The sequence below is a fragment of the Bufo bufo genome, chromosome 5, assembly GCF_905171765.1.
Source record: "Bufo bufo chromosome 5, aBufBuf1.1, whole genome shotgun sequence".
NCBI lineage: Eukaryota > Metazoa > Chordata > Amphibia > Anura > Bufonidae > Bufo > Bufo bufo.
Window position 1 is genome coordinate 58287031 of NC_053393.1, and position 25700 is coordinate 58312730.

Here is a 25700-nt window from a genome sequence, read left to right on the forward strand (position 1 = left end):
TTCTCAGCGGGTCCCATTTATTTGAATGGCAGGCGAACCTGAAAATCCTTCAGCTCATATTTGCAGCCAAGGAATATTTACTAGAAGTGCACAAATAGTCCCACAACATGGACAGTGACATACCAGATGTATTATTAGAATTTGCGATCTCCATTCATTATTTTTTTAAATGCAAAATATCGGAAATATAATTTTCGCGTACGCGCATGCGCACACCAGTTATAATAATTTTTTCCAATACCGTTTGTCACTGTGTGTAGCAGAAGGAACACAGCAAAACCGCAAACAAATGCTGCTGTACCCAAATGCACTATATAGAAAGTATATTATTGGTATATAACACTCCGCTTCTATCAGTTTTTTTGGGGGGAGACTGGTATATCACACCAGTTATAATAATGTTTTCTAATAGTGTTTGTCACTCTGTGTAGTTGCAGTATCGCTGCAGAACCGTTCACCACTGCTGCACAATACAAATCCAGTATAATATGTTTTCTATGTTAGAAAGTATATTATAAGTGTATTACACCCCTCTGTACTGCACACCTATCAATAGCACACCTATACCAGTCCTTAAACTGACTTTTGTGCCCTATTTGATAGCGTTTTTGTCCCTAACAGTCTGTCCCTGCTCCGCACAGCAACCTCTCCCTACACTGGCAAAAGACAGAATGTAAAATGGCGGCCAGATCGGGTCTATTTATAAGGTAGGGGGTATGTCCATATGCTGAAACTTTTCAATTGGCTGTCCTGTACCACCTGATGGATGTGTCATGGGTCAAAGTTCTTCACAATGTAAAAGAATATGGATGCATGCTCTATTTTGTTTCATGTTCACGGATCCATCACGCCCATTATAGTCTATGGGTTCATGAAAACCATGGATACAACACTGATGCCATCATTTGGAAAAGATGCTTTGAAAATGATTTTTCAGCTATTTAGTGCTAGTGAAGCATGGATAACACAAGGACACATGGACTTGACACAGATCCGTCATGGACATCTTTACGGAGGCATCTCTGACCACCTTTTTTACGGATTTAAGCACGGACGTGTGAATGAGGATTAAGTCAGGAATGGGGAACTTTTTGGAAGTAATAACATACACTTAGGCTGCTTTCATACAGCTGTTATAAAGGTGCTTTTTTGCATCTGTATTATGGATACAACAACCAGACATTGTGCTGTTCATCATCACCAGAGTTAGAGCACCATAGAAATTGATGGTGCTCCAACTCTGGTTCTGAAAGAATATTGGAGATCGATGTCTTGTGTTCATAATACAGGAGCAAAAAAGAACAAGTATTTCAGCTGTCTAAAATCAATGTTAGTCATATAACTTGGTGAAACATGAAAGCTAACAATAAATATCTAGCAATCTTGTGAAAACTAGTAAGGATTGCCATATTTACTTCTAGGGCAAAGTGTCTACTTTAGACGTCTGCAATTCTGTGCTTATGTTCTCCTATTGAAGCTAGAGCACTGGGAGGAGGCTCCTGCTGCAGCCAGTAACCATAGGTATAGTTAGTAGATGGGTTTGTGAGAAGAACGATGGCTGCCTATAATTGCTTCATCTTTCTGCTTCTTGATTATTAATAAAATAGTGAAAATGAATCATAAATACTATACCATCACAGCGAGGTATTGGATGATTCCAGTTACGGCTCACTCCATGGAGACATGTGAGGGCAGATTCTCCGATCAAAGAATAACCAGGGTAACACTCAAAAGATATAGTGTGTCCCACAGTGAAATCATTCCCAATTACAAATCCATTACGAAATGGCCGAGGGTCAGGACAGCTCTGGAGCTGATATGCTAAGAAAAGGAAAAAGACACACTGGTAAAGAAAACTTGTAAGATCTGTGCTCATTTTGTAAATTGTTCTCATGCTCCAAACAGAAAATAATGGTTCCGTTGGGAATTTTGCAGTTCATGAAATGTATTGCTTTCTATAGACTGAAGATGACAGTGTTGCTGTTACAACATACTACTACATAAAAAAATATATAAAAATAGTAAAAAAATAGCAATACAAATTAACAATACAATTAGAATGACTTTGGTGTTACAATTCTAAAAGAAACTGCAATAATAGGACATTTACAAACAATAAGAAGTAAGTTAAGAGTTATTAACACATCTTCACATGACTTAGAATTCCATGAAACACTGATATGGGTTATGATTATTGTTGAGCAAATCAAACTCCACAAAGTGGAATTAGATCCGAATTTTAGGGAAAATTCGATTAGCTGCAAAACCGAATGTCCTCGTGCTTCATCGTAGCTAATCGATTTTCCCTGAATGGCTGTAAAAAAAAAAAACATATTTACCTAATTCATTTGAGCGTAAAGAGCCGGCCGCCGCCATCTTGATTGAAGATCTCACATGAAATCCCGGTGCGCGGGGACATAGGATGTCATCAAGGGCCGAGCAAGATTTCACACTAGATCTTCAATCAAGATGGCTGTGACCGGCTCTTCACGCTCAACGGATGAGGATGAGATGCCGCGATCAGCTGCCAACGAGTCATCTGAGTGGTACAAAGATGGTGGGTGGCGCAATCACCATTCCCTGTCATTGCATCCTTTACTTACAAAGAAATGCACTTCGTGACAAAAAGGGGTTCGTCACAAAGCAATTTTTTTGTAAAATTTGGCGAAGCAGCCGAATCGAATTTTTTAATCCTTCGCTCATCACTAGTTATGAAAATTAAAGAGGTTTTCCAACATTTTAAAGTTGATGACCTAGTATAATTCAGCCTTGCTTGATCTTTGAGGTTACACGGATCACTTTAATGATGGGGGTGTGAATGATGCTTTGTCCCATTCAATGAATGGGATGTGTCACAGAGGACTGTGTTTTCACTTTGTAAACACCTGATAAATGTGCTCCCTTTATTACTTCTTATTACATTAATGTTTGCTATATTAGGTGTGCATTGATCATCGTCACATTTGACGAGCACTGTAACCCTCAGGAAATGTTAGGTTTGGGAACTCTACACTTTTACAGGGGTCTCAGTGGTTTGGCCCTTCTTCAAAGCATTCCTCTCTGAAGGGATAGTAAACCCATTGCCCCCTACTAGTGACAGTACAGACAGGGGTGGGGTAGTGAATGTTTTTGAATATATCTGTGACTGGGTGTAGTACTGAGTTGTTGGAGGTTGTGAGAACAAGCTGTGGCATTCTCTCCTCCTGGATTTGTCATTGATACTGGGAATAGGGATCTTCCAGCATGTTCCTGTATATCTAATATGTGTGACCTGTCCATGTTATGGGAATAAAGAACTTTACTGGCAACAACTCCTATTGCTCAGTAGTTTTGATCACGAATATTCGAATTGTGAATTTTAATTGCGAATATCGGCACTTTGAGAATTCGCGAATATTTAGAATATCGCAAAATATATTCGTAATCGCGAATATTCGATTTTTAAAAAAAATACCAGTTCATGCGAATTTTTCTGAGAATTCTTTAGGCGAATTTTATGCGAATTTTCGCAATCAAGAAAATAATGCCTAGAGATCATGAATTCGCGAATTCTCAAATATATGGCGAATATTCGCCCAAATATTTGCAAAATATCGCAAATTCGAATATTGCCCCTGCCGCTCATCACTATTGCTCAGTGCCTATCTTTTGTTGGTCATGAGCCAATTTGGTGACAGGATGTTCTGCAGAACCAGTGACAGTGCCTGTGCAAACAATGATGTAGATGTAATATTCTGATATTCCACAGCTCCTCTTTTCTGCTGGGTCCTGGAGGTCACTGGTGAGACACTGGGGGCCTACCACTAGGCAATTTGAAATCTCTGGAGATTTTTAGTAGAGGTTGAAGAATACAGATATGCTCTTAATATTTCCTCTCTCAGGGAAATAATTGATTTCTCACATAGCATCTTTTAATCGTAAGCACTTACATCAAGGCTCGCAGGCTGATATTTACTTAGAAATCTAGACTCGTTCTTGTATTACTAGCTTGACTTCTTATATGCATACCTCCTCAGGCATGAAGTGTTAATACACAAAATATCTAAGCTGGAGCGCACCATGACGTCTAGATATTTGCATAAAAATTTCACAGCTTGAATATCAGGGATGTTTTACCAAAGACACAATTTGCATATTAATACATTAAAACATTATCTTCCAGTTTATAATAGCAAAACATAATTAAGAACACTATTGTCTTAAGCTGCAGATGTATAAAGTTGCTCAAAAATAAAGTTTCTTACTCCTTCCCACCACCCATGAGACAAGTGCTTCGCGTTCACTCATGAAGTCAGTCTCTGAACTGTCAATATTTTAGACTACAGAGTCAACCAGGATTGTAATTGCCCCAGATTTTCAATGGAGTATAAAAAAAAGGAGATGTCTTTGCCAGGGTAGGGGGTTAGGGGGGTAGGGGTGTGTGGGGCATTTACCTCCTCCATTATTCTGTTATCTATATAACTTAGGCTACTTTCACACTCTCATTTGGTGCGGATCCGTCATGGATCTGCACAAACGCATCCGTTCAGATAATACAACCGCCTGCATCCGTTCAGAATGGATCCATTTGTATTACCTGTAACATAGCCAAATACGGTCTTGAACACCATTGAAAGTCAATGGGGGACAGATCAGTTTTCTATTGTGCCATATTGAGTCAGTGAAAACGGATCCATCCCCATTGACTTACATTGTGTGTCAGGACGGATCCGTTTGGCTCAGTTTCCAAAGCGGAATGGAGACAGAACGGAGCCAAACTGATGCATTCTGAGCGGATTCGTATCCATTCATAATGCATTAAGGGCAAAACTGATCCGTTTTGGACCGCTTGTGAGAGCCCTGAATGGATCTCACAAATGGAAAGCAAAACGCCAGTGTGAAAGTAGCCTAAATACAGAGTCAAAGGCCAATGCGTTTTAAGCTGTTTACGCCAGTTGTTGGCAGAAATTGAACCAGAAAAGATGCAAATTGTGAAATTGAGTAAAAATTTTGACATTTGTCATTACTCATCAATTTTTGAAAGCGGTCTACAAGTTGGCATGGTCTACAAGAAGTGGTATTGCTGTACAGAAAGCATCAAACAAATATGCCCCTTGCCAGTCCCTCAATGTACATGGAACTGATGAGCTTAGCGTATAATTTAAACTCCTCCTAATATGAACAGGCAACTTATAATGAGTGATAAGAAAATTTCACAAAATTCGATTCAGATTTTATTCAGCAGAATCTGTCAGGCAGTTTGAATTGGGTCCGAATAAATTGTACCAATGGTACCAATGGCTCTGAAAAGTCATGTGTGACGTTCAAGGGTCTCCTAGGATTATATACAACTCATTTCAGGCTCTTTAAGGACAAGCCAGCAGTAATATGTTTAAAGTGACACCAGACTGTGGAAAACAAAGAAGAATAACTTGCTCAGAAAAGTTTGGCTTTTAGTTACTTATTTATTCCATCTGGAAAGATCCTGCAGGAAGCAATTAAATAGATATCTTGCAGTCAGAGAAGTGTCTGCTTTTTTCCCTGTTTCTCCATCTTTTGCTGGAGACCAGTTCTGAATGTACATAAATGTAAGGAAAAATATCTACCTGCCATCTTTATTTAAACAGAGCTACTAGGAACTTTTAGTTAGATTTGGTTATAAAGAGCAGAACTGATGCGATTTTCTTAGACTTTGCTATAGAGGTAATATACTGCTGAATATGTCTTGTTCCCTTGTCTGACTTCTCCCAGTCACTGGTCTTTCCTTTTTTAGGTAATTGCTTATTTTCATCTGCTGCTAATTTTAATAATCATTAACATCTCCAGAGCCAGTCTTCTCAGTCGCTCTCCTCAGCTGCCCTCTTATAGAAACTGAAATGAACTCTCCTTTTGTCTCAATAGAAATCACCAATCAGTTTCAGACCAAGCCCATCATTTCTTCCTGTCTCCCCTGCTGGCTCCTGAACAGTGTGACAGCCATAGATAGGGCCCCCCCCATAACTGAGAACTCCCAGAGAAGACCCCTCAAGCTTCACCTAAGACACCCACCAGCACCAGGTGCAGAATGGAGGCTACCCTGAACAGTAGTCTCTCTGTTCTTTAACCTGCTATGCCTGAGACTGCTATCTTTCCCTTTCTCGGCCACTGGCTATGAAGAAATGATCAACATGTCAGCATTATAACATTTACTTTCCTAAAGGACTACCCCTGCCCAACACTCCACTCTACCTCCAAGAAAACCACAACCATAATGTTCAACAGTGTTCTGCATACATCAGCAGCAACAAATACTGTACATCAATATCCAGGAATTAAGTACAATAACGGCAGAGTGTTCTTCTCATAGATAAAACGCTTACATGTGTACTAGAATGAGCTCACAGACAGGAAGTTGGGGAAGGAGGCGGGGCTTAATACTACATTCAGCGCACTGTGAAAGAGCTGGAAGCTGCAAAACTTCAGCGGCTTCTTACAAAATCTACCCTTGTATGTATAGAGGGACACTAGACAGGACCAGGCCACTAATACCACAGAAAGTACTACTCAGCTTTCCCTGGTGCCTGAATGTCAAGTTTGCCTTTATTATCTATATACTCTGGAAGGATTTCTCACTGTCTGTCTAAGCTAATTTGACATTCATCAGTGTTGGAGACCTGGATTACAAATCTAGTGTCTAGAGTTGTACACACTGATCATATAACATTACTATTATATTGTGCAAGTAACCCAGATTTTCAAGGGCCCTGAAAGGCAAATCTTCCTAGCTGGTGCTCTATTTAGGAATGAGGAAGGGGCTTCGCCGGTCACGCTAGTGTCACGGAACCATGAACCAGACGTACAACAAGAGATAAGAGAAAATAAGAAGGCTTTATTGAAAATAAAGCTGTAAAGCAAAAGTCCAAACGGATGGTGAAACCGAGCAGAGTCTTTGCGAAGCCAGAGGTCAGGAACCAGAAGGGTAGTCAGACGAAGCCAGGATCAGGAACCAGCAGGGTAGTCAGACGAAGCCAGGATCAGGAACCAGCAGGGTAGTCAGACGAAGCCAGGATCAGGAACCAGCAGGGTAGTCAGACGAAGCCAGGATCAGGAACCAGAAGCAGCAGCAGTCTTAGAAGCATGTGTACACAAGAGGACCAAGCAAGGAACTGAAGCCACAGACCTCCTATATATATGAGCTAGGCATCCAGCTCCTCCCAGTGGGAAGGAGGAGCCGCAGGGTGGAAGTCTACAAGAAACCCAGAAACCAAGATGGCCGCCAGCACATGTCAAACGAAGGAGAACAGCAAGAAGGTAAGACCATGACAGTACCTCCCCCTCAAGGGCCCCTCCTCCGCGGAGCACAAAACGGTTTCTGAGGGAAGCGTGCGTGGAAGGCTCGGAGCAAGGCAGGAGCATGGACATCTGCGGAGGGAACCCAGGAACGCTCCTCTGGACCATAACCACGCCAATGGACCAAAAACTGCAACCGACCGCGGACCAGGCGTGAGTCCAGGATATTGCTCACCTCATATTCCTCACGATTGCCCACTTGGACCGGACGAGACCGAGGAACCGAGGAAGTGAAACGATTACACACCAGTGGCTTCAACAGGGAGACATGAAACACGTTGGAGATCCGCATGCCAGGAGGAAGCGCAAGGGCATAGGCTACCGGGTTTACCCTGCGAAGCACTCGGAAGGGACCAACAAAGTGAGGCGCCAGCTTGGGAGTGGGCACTCGAAGGTTGAGGTTGCGGGTGGACAACCATACACGGTCTCCGACCTGGTAGGAAGGAGCAGGCGCTCGTCTGCGATCAGCCTGGAGTCTCTGGCGCTGCGCAGAGACCTCAAGGGACTTCTGGATCTGTACCCAAGAAGCACGTAGGACGGAAAGGTGATCCTCCACAGCCGGAATATCCTGGGGAGAGAATACCTCCGGTAACACGGCAGGTTGGAACCCATAATTGGCCATGAAGGGAGACGTCCCAGAGGAAGAGTTCACCACCGTGTTCCTGGCAAACTCAGCCCAAGGCAGGAGGTCAACCCAATTATCTTGGTGGTCGGAGACATAGCAACGAAGGAATTGCTCCAAGGCCTGATTGGATCGTTCTGCGGCCCCATTGGACTGAGGGTGGTAGGCCGAGGAGAAGGAGAGATGAATCCCCAACTGGGAGCAAAAGGCGCGCCAGAACCTGGACACAAACTGACTCCCCCGATCCGACACAATCTCCTTGGGCAAACCGTGCAACCGGAAGACCTCCCTGGCAAAAATCGTGGCCAACTCTTGTGCAGAGGGTAACTTCTTGAGAGGAACACAGTGGCACATTTTGGAAAACCGATCCACAATCATGAGAATGACCGTATGGCCTCGGGATGCAGGGAGGTCCACAATGAAATCCATCCCCAGGTGTGACCATGGGCGCTCCCCGGTGGCTATGGGTTGCAGAAGGCCCAACGGAAGGTGCCGAGGGGACTTACTCTGGGCACAAACGGAGCATGCCGCTACATATGCGGCGATGTCGGAACGTAGGGAAGGCCACCAGAACAGACGTGAAACAGCCCAGGACAGCTGATTCTTTCCAGGATGCCCCGCGGTCTTGGAGTTATGGTAGGTACGCAACAACCGAGTGCGCAACTCCTCAGGCACAAAACATCTGCCGTTGGGTCTCCCAGAGGGAGCACCAGATTGAGCCGCCAAAATCTGCTCACCCAGGGGAGAGGTCAGGCTGGTGCGAATGGCGGCCAGGATCTGATTCGGAGGTATGACCGAAGTCGGAATCGACTCCTCCCTGGACAGCTCGGAGTACTGCCGTGATAAGGCATCCGCCCTGATGTTCTTGGAACCGGGTAGGTAGGAGACCACGTAATTAAAACGTGACAAGAACAGAGCCCATCTGGCCTGACGTGGTGTCAATCTCTTGGCCTCAGAAAGGTAGGTCAGATTCTTGTGGTCCGTCAGGATGAGAACCGGAACCACCGAACCCTCGAGCAAGTGCCTCCATTCTTTAAGGGCCTGCACGATGGCCAATAACTCCCTGTCACCAATCCGATAGTTGCACTCCGCGGAAGACAGTTTCCGGGAGTAAAACCCACAAGGAAGCAGAGGACCCTCTGGTGTTCTACGCTGAGACAGAAGGGCGCCTACTCCCGTCTCAGACGCGTCCACCTCGAGGACAAAGGGCAACCCAGGGTTGGGATGCGACAGAATCGGAGCCGACACAAAGGCGGACTTTAGGGCCTCAAAAGCTCGGATGGCCTCGAGCGGCCAGACCTGGGAATTACTGCCCTTCCTGGTCAGATCCGTGAGAGGCTTGGCCAGCATGGAAAAGTCCCTGATGAACTTCCGATAATAATTGGCGAAGCCCAAAAAGCGCTGCAGGGAACGAAGACCACTGGGCTGGGGCCACTGTAAGACAGCCGAAACCTTCTCAGGATCCATGGAGAACCCCTCAGCGGAAATGATGTAACCTAAGAAGGTTACCTGGGATCGGTGAAATTCGCATTTCTCAAGCTTACCGAACAGCTTGTTCTCTCGTAACCGTTGCAACACTCGTCTGACATCCAGAATGTGGACCTCCATGGATTCAGAATATACCAAGATGTCATCCAAATAGACCACCACACACTGCTGCAACAGGTCACGGAAAACATCGTTGATGAATTCCTGAAAGACTGCGGGCGCATTGCACAACCCAAAGGGCATAACCAAGGATTCATAATGACCGTTCCTGGTGTTAAACGCGGTCTTCCACTCATCGCCCGCCTTGATCCTTACCAGGTTATATGCCGCCCTCAGGTCGAGTTTGGTAAAGACCGTGGCCCCTTTAAGGCGATCGAACAGCTCGGAAATCAAGGGTATCGGGTAAGCGTTCTTGATCGTGATGCGATTGAGACCCCTGTAATCGATGCAAGGCCTCAACTCACCGCCCTTCTTTTTCACAAAGAAAAATCCAGCCCCTGCCGGGGACGAAGATTTGCGAATGTGTCCGCGTGAAAGCGCCTCCCTCACGTACTCCTCCATGGCCTCATTCTCCGCTACCGACAGTGGATAGACTTTGCCACGAGGAGGAACGGCACCAGATTGTAACTCTATGGCACAATCGTATGGGCGGTGCGGAGGTAGGGCAACCGCGCGCACCTTATCGAATACATCCCGGTACTCCTCGTATTCAGGAGGCAACAGAGAGTCCGAGGAAGTACACAGCAACTTGACAGGCCCATGGATGCAACTAGCCCCACACTGCGGTGACCACGAGAGGATCTCGACCGATCTCCAATCGAAAGTCGGATTATGCTTCTGGAGCCAGGGGTACCCCAAGACCACCGAGTAGTGTGGAGACGAAATAACCTGGAGACAGACCGACTCTCTGTGAACGGCACCAATGGCTATCCCCACTGGAAGGGTCTCATGAGTCACGTGTGGCGGCAGAAGGGGTCTGCCGTCTATCGCCTCAAGAGCCAGTGGGGAACCTCGAGCCTGCAGAGGAATGGAATTGGCGGCAGCGAACACACTATCAATGAACAAACCACCAGCACCAGAGTCCACCAACGCCTGGGTCGTCACCGAGCCCCCGACCCAGGAGAGGACAACAGTGATCAGTGGTTTGTCAACACGGGAAACCGGGGACGAGGAGACTCCACCCAAAATCTGCCCCCGACAGGATCTCAGGTACGAGCGTTTTCCCGGACGGTTCGGACATGCCAACCGAAAATGCCCACCGAGACCACAGTACATGCATCGGCCCTCGCGTCTCCGGAGTGCCCTCTCCCCCTCGGACAGGCGAGCAAACCCCAGCTGCATGGGTTCACCCCCAGACAAGTCATCCCCAGGAGGCGTGGGAGGAGAGGGAGGCACGGGTGGGACAGCAAACGTAGGCACCAATCTGTTAGAAGACCTCCGCAGGTTCTCCTTAAAGGAAGGTCTCTCCCTGAGTCTGGTGTCAATCAAAATCAGGAATGAAATAAGAGACTCGAGCTCAACTGGTAGGTCCTTAGCTGCAACCTCATCCTTCAAGGCATCCGAGAGACCATGAGAGAAAGCAGCGACCAGAGCCTCATTATTCCAGCCCACCTCTGCTGCCAGGGTACGAAACTCAATGGCGTATTCAGCTACGGATCGTGAACCCTGTCTGATGGACATAAGGAGCTTCGCAGCAGAGGCAGCACGAGCCGGCACATCGAATACCTTCCGAAGAGAAGCAACAAAACCGGAAAACTCGGCAACCACCGGATTGTTGTTCTCCCATAAAGGGCTGGCCCAGGCCAAGGCCTTGTCCGAGAGCAGCGAGATCAAGAAGCCCACCTTTGATCTCTCAGTAGGAAAGGCATGTGGCAGCAACTCGAAATAAATGCCCACCTGGTTAAGGAAACCTCGGCACTGAGTTGGCTCTCCCCCAAAGCGCTGTGGAAGAGGGGCAGAACCGGTCATACCCCGAAACACCGCAGGCGCAACAACAGGTGTCGGGGTAGACTCTGGCGCAACAACCGGAGCGGCAGTAGGAGCGAGCCCAGGAGCGACAACCGACCCATCGGCAACGGGAGCGAAATGAGCCGTGCGTTCAAGCAGGGTTTGCAACGCCACAGCGAACCGACCCAACAGGTGATCCTGCTGATCAAGTCTGGCAACCAGCGTGGGTAGCGAGGATGGCCCTGTACCGTCAGAATTCATGGCTTGGTCCTAATGTCACGGAACCATGAACCAGACGTACAACAAGAGATAAGAGAAAATAAGAAGGCTTTATTGAAAATAAAGCTGTAAAGCAAAAGTCCAAACGGATGGTGAAACCGAGCAGAGTCTTTGCGAAGCCAGAGGTCAGGAACCAGAAGGGTAGTCAGACGAAGCCAGGATCAGGAACCAGCAGGGTAGTCAGACGAAGCCAGGATCAGGAACCAGCAGGGTAGTCAGACGAAGCCAGGATCAGGAACCAGCAGGGTAGTCAGACGAAGCCAGGATCAGGAACCAGAAGCAGCAGCAGTCTTAGAAGCATGTGTACACAAGAGGACCAAGCAAGGAACTGAAGCCACAGACCTCCTATATATATGAGCTAGGCATCCAGCTCCTCCCAGTGGGAAGGAGGAGCCGCAGGGTGGAAGTCTACAAGAAACCCAGAAACCAAGATGGCCGCCAGCACATGTCAAACGAAGGAGAACAGCAAGAAGGTAAGACCATGACAGCTAGGGAGGCTGGTCACCGTCGCGGCCTGCTATTGGCTGATCCCTGGATGTTTTGATCTGCGCAACCAGGAGATGCAGTAGTGTCTGTGCAGGGATCCAGAGGACTGTGGGTGCCGGGGGGCAGGTAAGTACTGTATGCTGTAATAGAAGGGCCCAGGAATTCTGGGGGTCATTATAAGGATTGAATAACCCCTTTAAGTAGACATATTACTTAGCGGTCCCTATTAAAGGTCCATAAATATTATTTATTCTACTTATTTATATAGCATCAACATCATGACCCTGAATGACAAACCTGTCCAGCTAGGCTACAGCATGGAGGATTTGTTAGTGGGATTCTTACTCAGCTTTTCCAGATACATCCAGCTATGTACTCCAAAATACTGGGGATTTATTAATTAATTTAGAGGCTGATCTGGCATTCTGAGGTCTGGGAAACCTGGGGTGGTGATGTAGCATATTGGTTGGGTAAAATACACACAGTGCAGCTGAACAGTGTTGTCACCTAGGTTTTTCCAGGGTCCTGAACGGTAAACTGGTCTAGCTATATGAAATGATTGATCACTACATAACTAGGCAAATTTGGAATTTCAGCAGTATGTGAAAGCTGGGTAAAAACCTCTGCAGAGATGTGATGGAGGCCACACTTGGTACATACATTCTGTATACACTATATCCATGAATATCAGGACAAGCATGAGTATATAATACATATGTAGTTTGATCTTCAGCATACATCCACATGCTACCTAGCCTTCCAAAGTTGCTGAATTTTAATTCTACACAAGCATACAGTGAAGGAAGGCCTAGGCAGATTAGCTATTCTGATGTATGTACTATGGCTGACACTATAGCTGGTGCAGTTACCAAATTTATTTTGTACTGTTAGTAACTTGGAGATTCCTTCCAACTAAATGTCAACGCTCCCTGTATAGATAAAAATTATCCAGACTAAACTCCTCCTAATTTTCCTGGCTCACACACACTGGCATCAGACATATTTGGCTATAGGTAAACATATGTCTGCTGGTGGTAACAAATGACCTCTTCAAAAATAAACTGCACTGAAGAATTTTATAATGTTTAAAAAAATTGGTCTCAAACATTTTTGCTTTTTGATGGCAAATGAAAGCCATGGTGTGTACACACACACACACACATACTTAGAGGGTTCATATAATCCTCCTTATTCATCGTTCCTGTCTTTTGATCTGAAAAATGGCTACAGCCACTTTGAGAGATTCACCCTTAGTATTAACCAATAGGCCTGACAAAACAACAGGCGTGCAGGTTGGGGGACACTTGGGAAATAGTGATAAATAAAGTAATAACCTTCCAATTATCATTCAAAAGAGCTTTTCTACAGGGAGGAACAAAAATACCAAACTTCAAAAAAGCTAAATTTAGCCAACTAAGAGAGGCGTATGGCCTCTCTTAGTTGGCTAAATTTAGCTTTTTTTAAGCCTAACTAACTGGGAAAAAGTCCTCAACAATAAAAATACAGACACAAAATGGGATATCTTTAAAAGCATCCTAAAATCTCACTGTGAGAGGTACATACCGTATGGGAATAAAAGGTTAAGTAACAAAAAGAAACCAATGTGGATAAATAGAAATGTAAAGAATGCAATAAATGACAAAAATAAAGGGGGCAGAGCTTGCGCCTGAGCCGAATGGTCGCTTCTGGCTGAGCTCCGTACTTAGACCTGCTAAGAACAAAGCTATCGCAAGCTACTAAGACCTCCTAACATGGTCAAAATCGGAGGACAGAGACCCCTCGACCCAGGAGCCATTCCTAAAGCTCCGAATCCCAACTCAGGTATGGCTAAATACCTTAAAAAGCAAGCGGCTGCTCCAGGGACTAAAGAATCCAAGATGGCGCCGCTGAGTGAACGCATCTCTGATGGCGGCGAGGAAGGACAGTCGGAGGTGGAAAGTGAAGCAGGGGACATTGGATCCCCTCGGGCATTACCTGTATCCAGGAAATTTATCAAGCAAGCGCTGGCCGAAGCCTTACTGCCGCTGCGGCAGGAAATATCTGGCCTCACACAAGAAATCCAACATGTAGGCCACAGGGTAGAAACTCTGGAAACATCACAGGCCGCTATGATTGAGCACAGCACAGCGATCACCCAATCTCTCACCATGTGCCAATCACACATCAATGCCCTCTATAACAACCTGAAAGACCAGGAAAATCGTGGACGCAGGAACAATCTGCGTTTTAGAGGAATACCAGAGTATGTAACTAATGAAGAAATCTTACCAGCGATTCTGTCCGTTGCAGCCTCACTTCTAGGCTGTGAAGATCCCCCAAACATCTTAATTGAAAGAGCGCATAGGGCTCTTAGGCCCAAGCCGAAAGGTAACGAGCCTCCAAGAGACATAATTTGTCGCTTCCTGAATTTCGCCGATAAAGAACGAATTCTCACTGCTGCAAGACAGGCGAAAACCGTCACCTATAGCAACATACCTATCTCAATATTTCAAGATTTAGCTCCTATTACGCTCCAGAAGAGGAAAATCCTCAAACCCCTCACTGATTTTCTACGTGAGAAACGGATCCTCTACAGATGGACTTTTCCATTTGGACTATCGTTCAGTTACTCGGGGAATTTCATCAGAATCTCGACCTATGCAGACCTACAAGAATTTCTCTCATCCTCAGATGTCCCTCCTCTAGATATAGCCTGCTGGGACTCTGTTTCTGATATCACCTCTCTTCCGGAATTACCGAAGATGGCACCCTGGGAAAGAGTGGGCACTCCTAAACAGCAGAGAGCAAAGAGAAGAAACAGCCCCCTGACGCCTAAGAGAATTGCATGGTCCACCTCTTAATGTCTGAATGTCAATTGATGTCATTAACCTTATGATACTTTTGTCCGTGACCTCTTCTGTCCTCCTTACTTCCTTCCCTCCTTCTTTCCATCTTTATTCTCCTTTATCACTACTTATTTTCTCCACCTTCCTCCCGTCTCACCTTTTTCCCACCTTCTTCCCTTTTCCCTCTTCCCCCTCTCACACCCTCCTCCTTTTTCGCTTCACTCCAATGGTCTCAACATCATATACTCTGTCGTCCTTTAGCAGGTCGCTCTATATGGGGTTATTACCTCCTTTCCCCTCTCTCTTCTAATTGTTAAGTATCTAATTGATAAGTGTCAATTATAATTCACATTAATGTTGGTTGCCCAAATGCGACCCTGTTTTAGTTTTTGTTGTATGTTTGATTTTCTTTTTTTCTTTTTTCTTTTTCTGCTATTTCACAGTCAAGAGGTATTGACACACTGTACAGGTGTTCTCGGTGTTGTGCTGTGCTGGGTCCTGACTCCTCTTGGGGCTGCCAATCACACCTTTTTCTCCCTCTCTGATGCCAAAAAACATAGCAAAATCCTCCCTGTCCATACCTCCACATTTAATCCACTATGACGGATTTTAAACTTGCATCCTTCAATGTGAAAGGATTAAGATCACCCTCTAAAAGATCTCAGATCTTCTCCCTTCTCTGGAAGGAGAGGTGCTCAATTATCTTTCTTCAGGAAACCCACTATAAACAGGGAAACTACCCTGATCTCTCCTACTCTAAATTCCCTGATTGGTATCATTCTAGTTCTGATGGGGCGGCCTCCAGGGGAGTCAGCATTGGCATAAAAAAGAACTTCCCTTTTCAATACTCCTCCCAGATCGCAGACACCGAGGGAAGATATGTTATTTTAAAGGGTCTTATAGGACATAAAATGTTCACTTTGGTTAATGTCTATGCCCCTAATTACGACCAAGTCCCTTGGCTTTTGAAAGTTCTTTCCATTGTAGAAAATATTAGAGAAGGAACAGTTATCCTAGCTGGGGACCTAAACTTAGCCTTACATCCGATCTCGGACACTTTGTCTAAGAAATCTTCTACTTTGGGTAAACTACTAAAAAAAATAAAGAGTAAGCTACATGATTTGGGATTGGTTGACATATGGAGATGTATGAATCCGACTGGTATTGATTACACCTTTTATTCGGCTCCTATTCATTCATACAGCAGAATCGATTACATCTTCGTGCCTAAAGACTTCTTACACCAATCCTCTGACCCCCAGATTGGAAACATTACCGTTTCAGACCACTCTCCAATTTTCTGCTCCTTCCACCCTCAACCTGGATCTGGTAAGTTCTCCGGTTGGAGACTTAATGAGTCCATATTGAGCGACACTAGCCACGTTTCCTTTTTCACCTCCCTTTTAGAGCAATACTTCAAGTCCAATGACTCCCCTGAAATTTCCACGCAGACACTATGGGACGCCCACAAAGCTTATATACGCGGACAGTTCATAAGCAAGTGCTCCCACCTAAAAAAATTTGCTGACAAACACTTCTCATCCCTTTTAGACCGCATTCATACCTTAGAGAACCTGCATAAACAGTCGTTGGACCCTCAACAACTCACTGAGCTATTAGCTATTAGATCCGAGCTGAAAAATATCTTAAATAAAAAATCAGCTAAATATTACCTTTCCTCCCAACAAAAATTCTATGCCCACGGCAATAAAGCCTCAAGATTCCTTATGAGCCGAATTAAAAAAAAGAAAAAATGCTAGATATATAGCCTCTATCAAATCCCCCCAAGGACACCAACTTTTTTCACCTGAATCTATTGCGGAACAATTTCGCCTTTTTTTCAAAGACCTTTATAATTTACCCCCCCTTCTCTGACATTATGTCAGCCACTGGATCACTTTGTCACCCCAACTCTTTCCTAGACACTCTCAAATTACCCTTTGTGACCTTGTCCAGAGGGAGGACCTTTCAAAGCCTTTCGATCTTGCGGAGCTTTCCAAGGCCCTAAAATCCTCTCCAAAGAATAAATGTCCCGGCCCTGATGGTCTCCCGACTGTTTATTATTCAGTTTTCCATAATACATTAGCCCCCTTTCTCCTTCGAGTCTGTAACCAAACTCTCCTAAACTTTCCCCTCTCCACAGACATGACGAGAGCTGTGATCTCGATCATTCCTAAAGAGGGAAAAGATCTTACTAACTGTGCTAATTATCGCCCAATATCCCTCCTAAACACAGATTTGAAATTACTAGCGAAAATGTTAGCAACCAGAATACAACATATCCTTCCTGTTTTGATACACCCTGACCAAGTGGGGTTTGTCAAGGGAAGGGAAGGGAAGGACAACACTACTAAGATTCTGAATGCCCTATATTACGCCTCCAGTAAAATACTTCCTTTGGTTCTCCTAGGTACCGACGCGGAAAAGGCATTCGACCGCATTGACTGGTCATATATTAAGCTTACGTTACAGAAATTTGGATTTCCTGAGTCTTATATTCAAGCTATCTTTGCAATGTACTCTAATGCTTCCGCGTCGGTCCTAGTGAATAACCATATTTCGAATAACTTCCAGATTAAAAATGGCACTCGCCAAGGCTGTCCTCTCTCCCCCCTTATTTTCGTATTAGTTATGGAAACTCTCATGCAAGCACTTAGGCAAGAGGAATCCATCAAAGGGTTAAAGATTGGCTCACAAGAATATAAACTAGCCGATTTTGCGGATGATCTCTTGATCCTAACCACTAACCCCAGTACCTCCATGACTAAAATACTTCATACGCTAGATGTCTTTAGTTCATTCTCTAACTTTAAGGTCAACCCCCAAAAGTCCCAGATTTTACATATTGGTTTATCCCCTGCGTCCGTTAAAAAACTCCAAACTAATTCCCCATTTAATTGGACGACCCAACTCATAACATACTTAGGAATTAAGATTAATGCCCACTTGCCAGACCTTTTTCATTTGAACTATAGCCCCCTTTTAAAGTCTATGGCCGCTCAATTGGACTCACTAGAAAAACATTTCCTTTCTTGGTTTGGAAGGAAAAATATTGTAATGTCATTGGTCATCCCAAGACTGACTTACCTCCTCCAGGTTCTCCCTATCATGATCCCTCGTTCTTTTTTCATTAAATTAAACGCACTTATACGACAGTTCTTATGGGATAAGAAAAAGCCCAGAATTTCACTTTCCTCCCTCATAAGACCGAAAAAACTAGGAGGTATAGGCCTTCCTGATCCCGAATTATACATGAAGGCGATACACCTGTGTAGAGTGGTTGATTGGATACGTTCTCCTACACATAAAACATGGCTCCATATCGAAAATTCCAACTTTACTTCCTCTATTAGATCCCTTTTGCTCTCGGACAAGCCACTATCTCACCTTCCTCATATGACTAACCCTCTAATAAGGTCTACTATCAATATATGGAAGTGGTTCTCTTCCAACTATGTTGACCAATTACCTTTGTCTCACCTCCTTCAAATCAAAGATATATATTCACTCGCCCCTAGCGAAGTAAAATCCTCCATCCCCTCCCAGCTTAGATCCTCATCTACTCCTATATTGGAGCTACTGGATGGCGATGGCTGTGTTCCCCCTGAATCTATTCTAGCCTCCACAAGCGGTATACTGCCCGCTAATTTTCCTGCTCTCAAATATCTTAAAGAAGAGCTGCTCAATTACTCCAAATCTACCCCCATGACACATACCTCTGGATGGTTTGAGAATCTGATTTCCTCTACCACTTACCCCCCCCAAACTAATCTCCTTCCTTTACAAAAAGCTCATTCAGCCTCATACGAGAGTTAAACCCTCATACATAGGATTATGGGAAAAAGATTTAGGCAAACAATTCTCTGACACGGAGGTTAATTCACTGCTGATCACCCCTCATAAGTCCTCAAGGTGCGTCCGGGTGCAGGAGAATGGTTACAAAATTCTGTCCAGATGGTACAGAACACCCGATAAAGTGGCTCTCATGTATCCTGGCGTACCAGACTTGTGCTGGAGATGTGGCTTGGATAAAGGCACTTTCATGCACATTTGGTGGAACTGCCCTCCCCTGTTAAGTTGGTGGGAACAGATATTCCGCGTTAGTAACTCTATAAGTGGTTCTTCCACCCCATGCACACCTGAAATCGCCCTTCTATCTCTAGATATATCCAAATATGATAAAAGTCATGGGCTACTTTTACACCTTTTATCAGCGGCCCGTCTCCTTATTCCCACAAAATGGCGCTCTGACGAAATCCCCTCCATTGAACAGTGGACGAACAAGGTTGATCAAATTTATTGCCTTGAGGAGCTTTCTAATTGGGAGTTGGGTACCAGAAAGAAATTCCTCTTGACTTGGTCGGCTTGGAGGAGACACAGAAACTTCTCTTAACTTGTCCCTCCTTAAATAACAATGAATTGTTACCTTTTGGTCTAATGGGTTTCATACCAGCTTGATTGCTAATAATCTACTGATTTGCGGTTATACTATTATTCCCTTAAACTGGAATTTTGCTCATCTTCTCTGTATAACTATTACACTGTTTGCACATGTATCATCCCCTGCTGCGTCAGGTTATGACAGCTGCTTCTTGTAATGTGATATATTCTTTTTTCTTTCTTTTTTCTTTTCTTTTTGTTTTAAAAACAAAAAATCGATAAAAATTGTTGATAAAAAAAAAATGACAAAAATAAAGCATATAAATCACTAAAACAGGAGGGTAGCACCGAAGCACTGAAAAACTATAAGGAAAAAAAAAGAACATGTAAAAAACAAATAAAAGCAGCCAAACTAGAGACCGAGAGATTAATTGCCAAAGAGAGTAAAACTAACCCTAAAATGTTCTTCAATTATATAAATGTTAAAAAGTATAAATCTGAAGGTGTCGGCCCTTTAAAGAGTAATTAGGGGGGAGTCGCAGAAAGCGACGAGGAGAAAGTAAAGCTGCTAAATATTTTTTTCTCCAATGTATTCACTGTGGAAAATAACAGTCAGATGACATGCAGAATGTAAAAATAAATTCCCAATTAAAAGTGTCCTGTCTGACCCAGGAAGAAGTAAATCAGCGACTTAAAAAGATTAAAATAGACAAATCGCCAGGACCGGATGGCATACACCCCCGTATCCTAAAGGAATTAAGTAATGTTATAGCCAGACCCTTATTTCTGATATTTGCGGACTCTATACTGACAGGGAATGTCCCACAGGATTGGCGCATGGCAAATGTGGTGACAATATTCAAAAAGGGTCCAAAAACAGAGCCTGGAAACTATAGGCCGGTAAGTTTAACATCTTTTGTGGGTAAACTGTTTAAAGGTTTTCTAAGAGATGCTATCTTAGAGCATCTCAACGGAAATAAGCAAATAACGCCATATCAGCATGGCTTCATGAGGGATCGGTCATGCCAAACTAATTTAATCAGTTTCTATGAGGAGGTAAGTTCTAGACTTGACAGCGGCGAATCAATGGATGTCGTATATCTGGACTTCCCCAAAGCATTTGACACTGTACCACACAAAAGGTTAGTATATAAAATGAGAATGCTCGGACTGGGAGAAAACGTCTGTATGTGGGTAAGTAACTGGCTGAATGATAGAAAACCGAGGGTGGTTATTAACGGTACACACTCAGATAGGGTCACTAGTGGGGTACCTCAGGGGTCAGTATTGGGCCCTATTCTCCTCAATATATTTATTAATGATCTTGTAGAAGGCTTGCATAGTAAAGTATCAATTTTCGCAGTTGACACTAAACTTTGTAAAGTAATTTACATGGAAAAAAACAGTATACTACTACAGAGGGATCTGGATAGATTGGAGGCTTGGGCAGATAAGTGGCAGATGAGGTTTAACACTGACAAATGTAAAGTTATGCACATGGGAAGGAATAATGCAAGTCACCCGTACATACTTAATGGTAAAACTCTCGGTAACACTGACATGGAAAAGGATCTAGGAATTTTAATTAACAGCAAACTAAGCTGCAAAAACCCGTGTCAGGCAGCTGCTGTCAAGGCCAATAAGATAATAGGTTGCATCAAAAGGGAACATAGTCCTACCACTTTACAAATCGCTAGTCAGACCACACATGGAATACTGTGTACAGTTCTGGGCTCCTGTAAACAAAGCAGACATAGCAGAGCTGGAGAGGGTCAAGAGGAGGGCAACTAAAGTAATAACTGGAATGGGGCAACTACAGTACCCTGAAAGATTATTAAAATTAGGGTTATTCACTTTAGAAAAAAGACGACTGAGGGGAGATCTAATTACTGTGTATAAATATCAGGGTTTAGTACAGAGATCTATCCCATCTATTTATCCCCAGGACTGTGACTGTGACGAGGGGACATCCTCTGCGTCTGGAGGAAAGAAGGTTTGTACATAAACATAGAAGAGGATTCTTTACGGTAAGAGCAGTGAGACTATGGAACTCTCTGCCTGAAGAGGTGGTGATGGTGAGTACAATAAAGGAATTCAAGAGGGGCCTGGATGTATTTCTGGATCATAATAATAGTATAGACTATAGCTACTAGAGAGGGGTCGTTGATCCAGGGAGTTATTCTGTATTGCCTGATTGGAGTCGGGAAGGAATTTTCAATTTTACTTATGGCCTCTATTCTTGTGATTAGTGGTGCACCCAACAGTCGGTAATCCCGAAATAAATGTCCATTGTAGGAATGTCCATGAAGGGTCTGGCAGAAATCAAGGATTCTCTTGTAGAATGTTAACTTGCTCTAGTAGGGCTTATGGACAGGGATTGCATCCCAATACTGGATTTATAAACTATGGATATGGGCTTTATTATATGTGCCTGAGCAATTTGTGCCAAAGATATGTTTTTGGAAAGGCTTATATTTCAGAAGACTTATAGTTTCAAATGTCAATGAAAGATCACATTTTAATAAATGAGTTTAAAGCTGTTACTATAAAACCTTCCTAATACCATTTAAGCAAGTAGAATCCTAGAATACAAATAAGTTCACATTCCTTGATGTCTATTTGAGGAGTATGGCCAATACATCAAACTTTCACTTCTTATGTCTTCTCACAGAGAATATCATTTTAAACTACAGAATTAACTTTTTTCTTTCAGCACAATTAAACCTTTTCTCCAGATTTCTTGATATATTAGTGAGATGTTTTGACGAAAACCACTCTTTCAGAAATGCAGAAAGTTAGCAATTTCTTCTAATTATAGAATTAAATAGTTTTGTCAGTAATTAATGATTTCATTCTGCCAAATAAACTACTTTGTGCAAATACTGGAGCATGTTTCTTTCGTGTTATCTCAGTCACTGTCCCCTAATTCCAAACCATCTCCTGGAGAACATTAGATATGGTTTCTTCTAAAGTTACTGATACCTTTTGCAACATTTGTTGTATAATTAAAGGGAAAAACATGCTTTAGCGGGCACCTCACATGCGCAACATGTCTAATCTGCATGGAAAATCTTCTAGAGCGGAAGGAACGGAGCAAATTGATATAAACTTTTGTGGGTAAAAATGTATTCCTCAGCAGTGAAGACAATGAGAAGGCAATTCAAGCTGTCTAGACCCAAATCTAAGCCCTCCTTCTTGATTGACATTCCTGAAGCCAAGGAATGTCATCAGCAGCCTTGCTGAAATCTCACATTGGTGCCATGTGTAGTGAAGCAGGGCACTCAATGACCCTCTGCGCACTCACATGAAGAGGATTCCTCATAGATTACAAGGGCTCATACATGGGATTTTATCATGGTTTAGGTTTTAGGTCCAAAATTCTGTTCTAAACAGATAGAAGCCTGAGCTTTGCTTATTCTTTTTATACAGAGTTGCAAAACCCTGCATGGGTTGGACACATGGAACTTCATATTATGGAGCTATGGGCACTCCGTGCACCACTGTAATGGTGACATTATTGTCCATTCTGAGCATAGCACAGCTATGTACATGAGTTTGCACAAAGCCATATGACCACATGTGAGAGCCTCAGTCACATAGGGTACATTATGAATACTCATGGTGTATCCAGAATAAGGAACTACACTCAGGAGGTGAACGTGCAAGTAAGTTAATTAAGAATCCAGTGTCACCAGAGTGCAAAGCTGAAGCAACATTTTGGGCAGTGCATGCCCTTTACCAATCTGTATGCCATAGTGGGCTGGGAACAGTGTCGTCCCACACTGATGATCCTTCTCTGATCCTATTCCTGCATATACACTGATAAAGGGCATCTACACCTGAAGCATCAATTTCAATTTTGTACTCTGGTGACACTGGATTCTTTATAACCTTAATTGCACTTTACACCTCATAAGTGTAGTTCCTCTTTTTGGGTACATGTACTATTGGTGAATTCTGACAGTAGACAACCGGGAAACGTGCACCACTATCCACATATGGCTATAGAGTATGCAAATTCTACCTGTTAATATAGCATAATGGGGCAAACTTAAATTAGAATGGAGTGCAGAATCAGGCTACATTCACACGAAAAATGGCCATGAAAAAAAGATACAATGTCAGTTTTTCATATTTTTCAAGGAGTTTTGCTAGCCATTTTTAATGGCCATTTTGAATCCATTTTTAACAGCCATTTAAAATAGATGACTATCCAAGTTTAAAAAAATAAATAAAAATTCCAATCCCTGCAGTATGCCTAATGTTGCTCAGAGTTGCCTCTAGCACTAATAATGGCCCCCACAGTGGACATCAACAGTAATAATTAGAGCTGAGTGAATCAAAGCTGACGAAGTGGAATTCGATCTAAATTTCAGGAAAAATAAGATTCGCACCAAATACGAATTTCCTCACGCTCCGTGGTAACGAATCCCATTTTTTCCTACAATGGCTGCTACACGTGTGAGGACATGGAGCAAGGAACTCTGGGAATGCGGGATCACCCATAATGCCATTCATGCAGCCAATCAGCAGCCAGACAGCCCTGTGATGTTGCAGCCCTATAAATAGCCTCAGCCATTTTGGATTCTGCCATTTTCCAGTGAACTTAGAGCAGGGAGAGACATCAGCAGGCGCTGGGGACAGTGGTAGGAAAGACTTTATTGTGCTAAAAAAACAATTTGCAAGTTCAGGGAAAGATTATTCAAGGTGTAGGGAAAGGATAGCGAGGCATCATTCCACATCATTTATGTAGAACAGCTGCACTGACTGGGGATCCAAATTTCCATTATACAGCTCTTTAATTCCAGAATACCGTTCTTCTTATTGGGGTGCAAGTGTTGTTTGATACAGCCATTAACAGGGTTTATTACAAGGAAATATTTCTAAGTCTTATTTGCCCTTGTGCGGTGCAGTTATATGTTCTAAAGAATTTTTTGGCTTGTATTAGTGGGAATAAAAGGGCTTATTAGCCGTTGTGTGGGAAGAGCAAAAATTACAGTCCTTTTTGGCATGTATTAGTGGCACAACATTTTTTTTATTTGCTATTCAGCAGTGCAGTTATAAAGCCCTTTTTGTCATGTATTAGTGGCAAAAGAAAAATATATTTGCCGTTCAGCTGTGCAGTTATATGTTCTAAAGCCTTTTGTAGAGTGTATAAGTGGAAAAAAGGAAAATATATTTGCCGTTCAGCAGTGCAGTTATATAATCTAAAGCCTTTTGTAGAGTGTATAAGTGGAAAAAAAGAAAAATATGTTTGCCGTTCAGCGGTGCAGTTGTATATTCTAAAGCCTTTTGTGTCGTGTATAAGTAGAAAAAATAAGGGCCTATTTGCCGTTCAGCGGTGCAGTTATATGTTCTAAAGCCCTTTTTTGTGTGTATTAATGGCACACAAAAAGTATTTGCCGTTGTGTGGTGAAGTGAGAAAATTACAGCTCTTTTTGGCGTGTATTAGTGAAAAAAATAGGGCTTATGTGGTGAAGTGAGAGAATTGTACACTTTTTTGGGGTGTTTTAATTTCCTTTTTATTTATTTATTTGCTCTAACAGTATATCGGACAGAGAAGTGCCAGGCCCTGCAGAGGGGATTGGCAGAGGCCTAAATGTTTCTGGTGCAGGCACAGGTCGCAGCAGAGTAAGGGGGCGTGGCAGCAGGAGTCGCAGCGAGAAGCCTGAGCTCTCTGAGTCATCTAGCGGTCGTGTCTTCACCAGCAACCCAGCTTCGTCGAAAGTGACATCCGACACCCCCAGCCAAGAGTCAGTAGGTTCACCAGACACATACCTTAGTTGGAATGGCCCGGGAGCAGGCCCTGTGCCCTCACCTGTCCTCAACCTGCCTCTGTCCTTTTCTGTTCCCTCAGCCAATAAAGTATTGTATGCTGTGGGCTCAGCCCCTCTGTACAGTGAGGACAAGATACTAAAGGAAAGTCAGCAGCTACTGGCCAGCCAAGGTGTGAAGGAGACATCCACTGCTTCCTCTGCTAGGCGGGCAAGTAGTAATGAGGGGAGTGGCGTGGGAGCTGGTGTTGCGAGCGGTGAGGCTCCGGACCCAGAGACCTTTGAGGAGGACATCAGTGACATACAGACAGTATTCGATGATGATGGTGATGATGCAGCTGATCACACCTGGGAGCCAGGTGAATTAGGGGCTTCATCATCATCGAGAGAAGAGGGTGGCAGCTTTCCCGCGAGGCAGGGGCAGAACCAACAAGTTGCTAGTGTGGCCTGGAGTCAGCAGGGTGGCAGCAGAGGTCGGTAGCCAAACGTGCCCGGGGTGACCACCCACTTAGCAGGAGCCTACCTGCCCAGTAAGTAGCGGTGCAAGGATTCACAGAAGCAGCGGCAGTAGCAATCAGTCAGTGCGTAGTG

General features: G+C 43.9%; 1 protein-coding gene across 1 annotated transcript in view; it reads right to left on the reverse strand.

Annotated features, from left to right (window-relative positions):
- The window catches only part of CSMD3 (CUB and Sushi multiple domains 3), a 1177406-nt gene that overhangs the window by 276884 nt on the left and 874822 nt on the right, over nucleotides 1–25700 (reverse strand). Inside the window, exon 40 of the mRNA XM_040431881.1 lies at nucleotides 1633–1821. Within this exon, the coding sequence (XP_040287815.1) occupies nucleotides 1633–1821 (189 nt within the window). The remainder of the gene's footprint in view (nucleotides 1–1632; nucleotides 1822–25700) is intronic.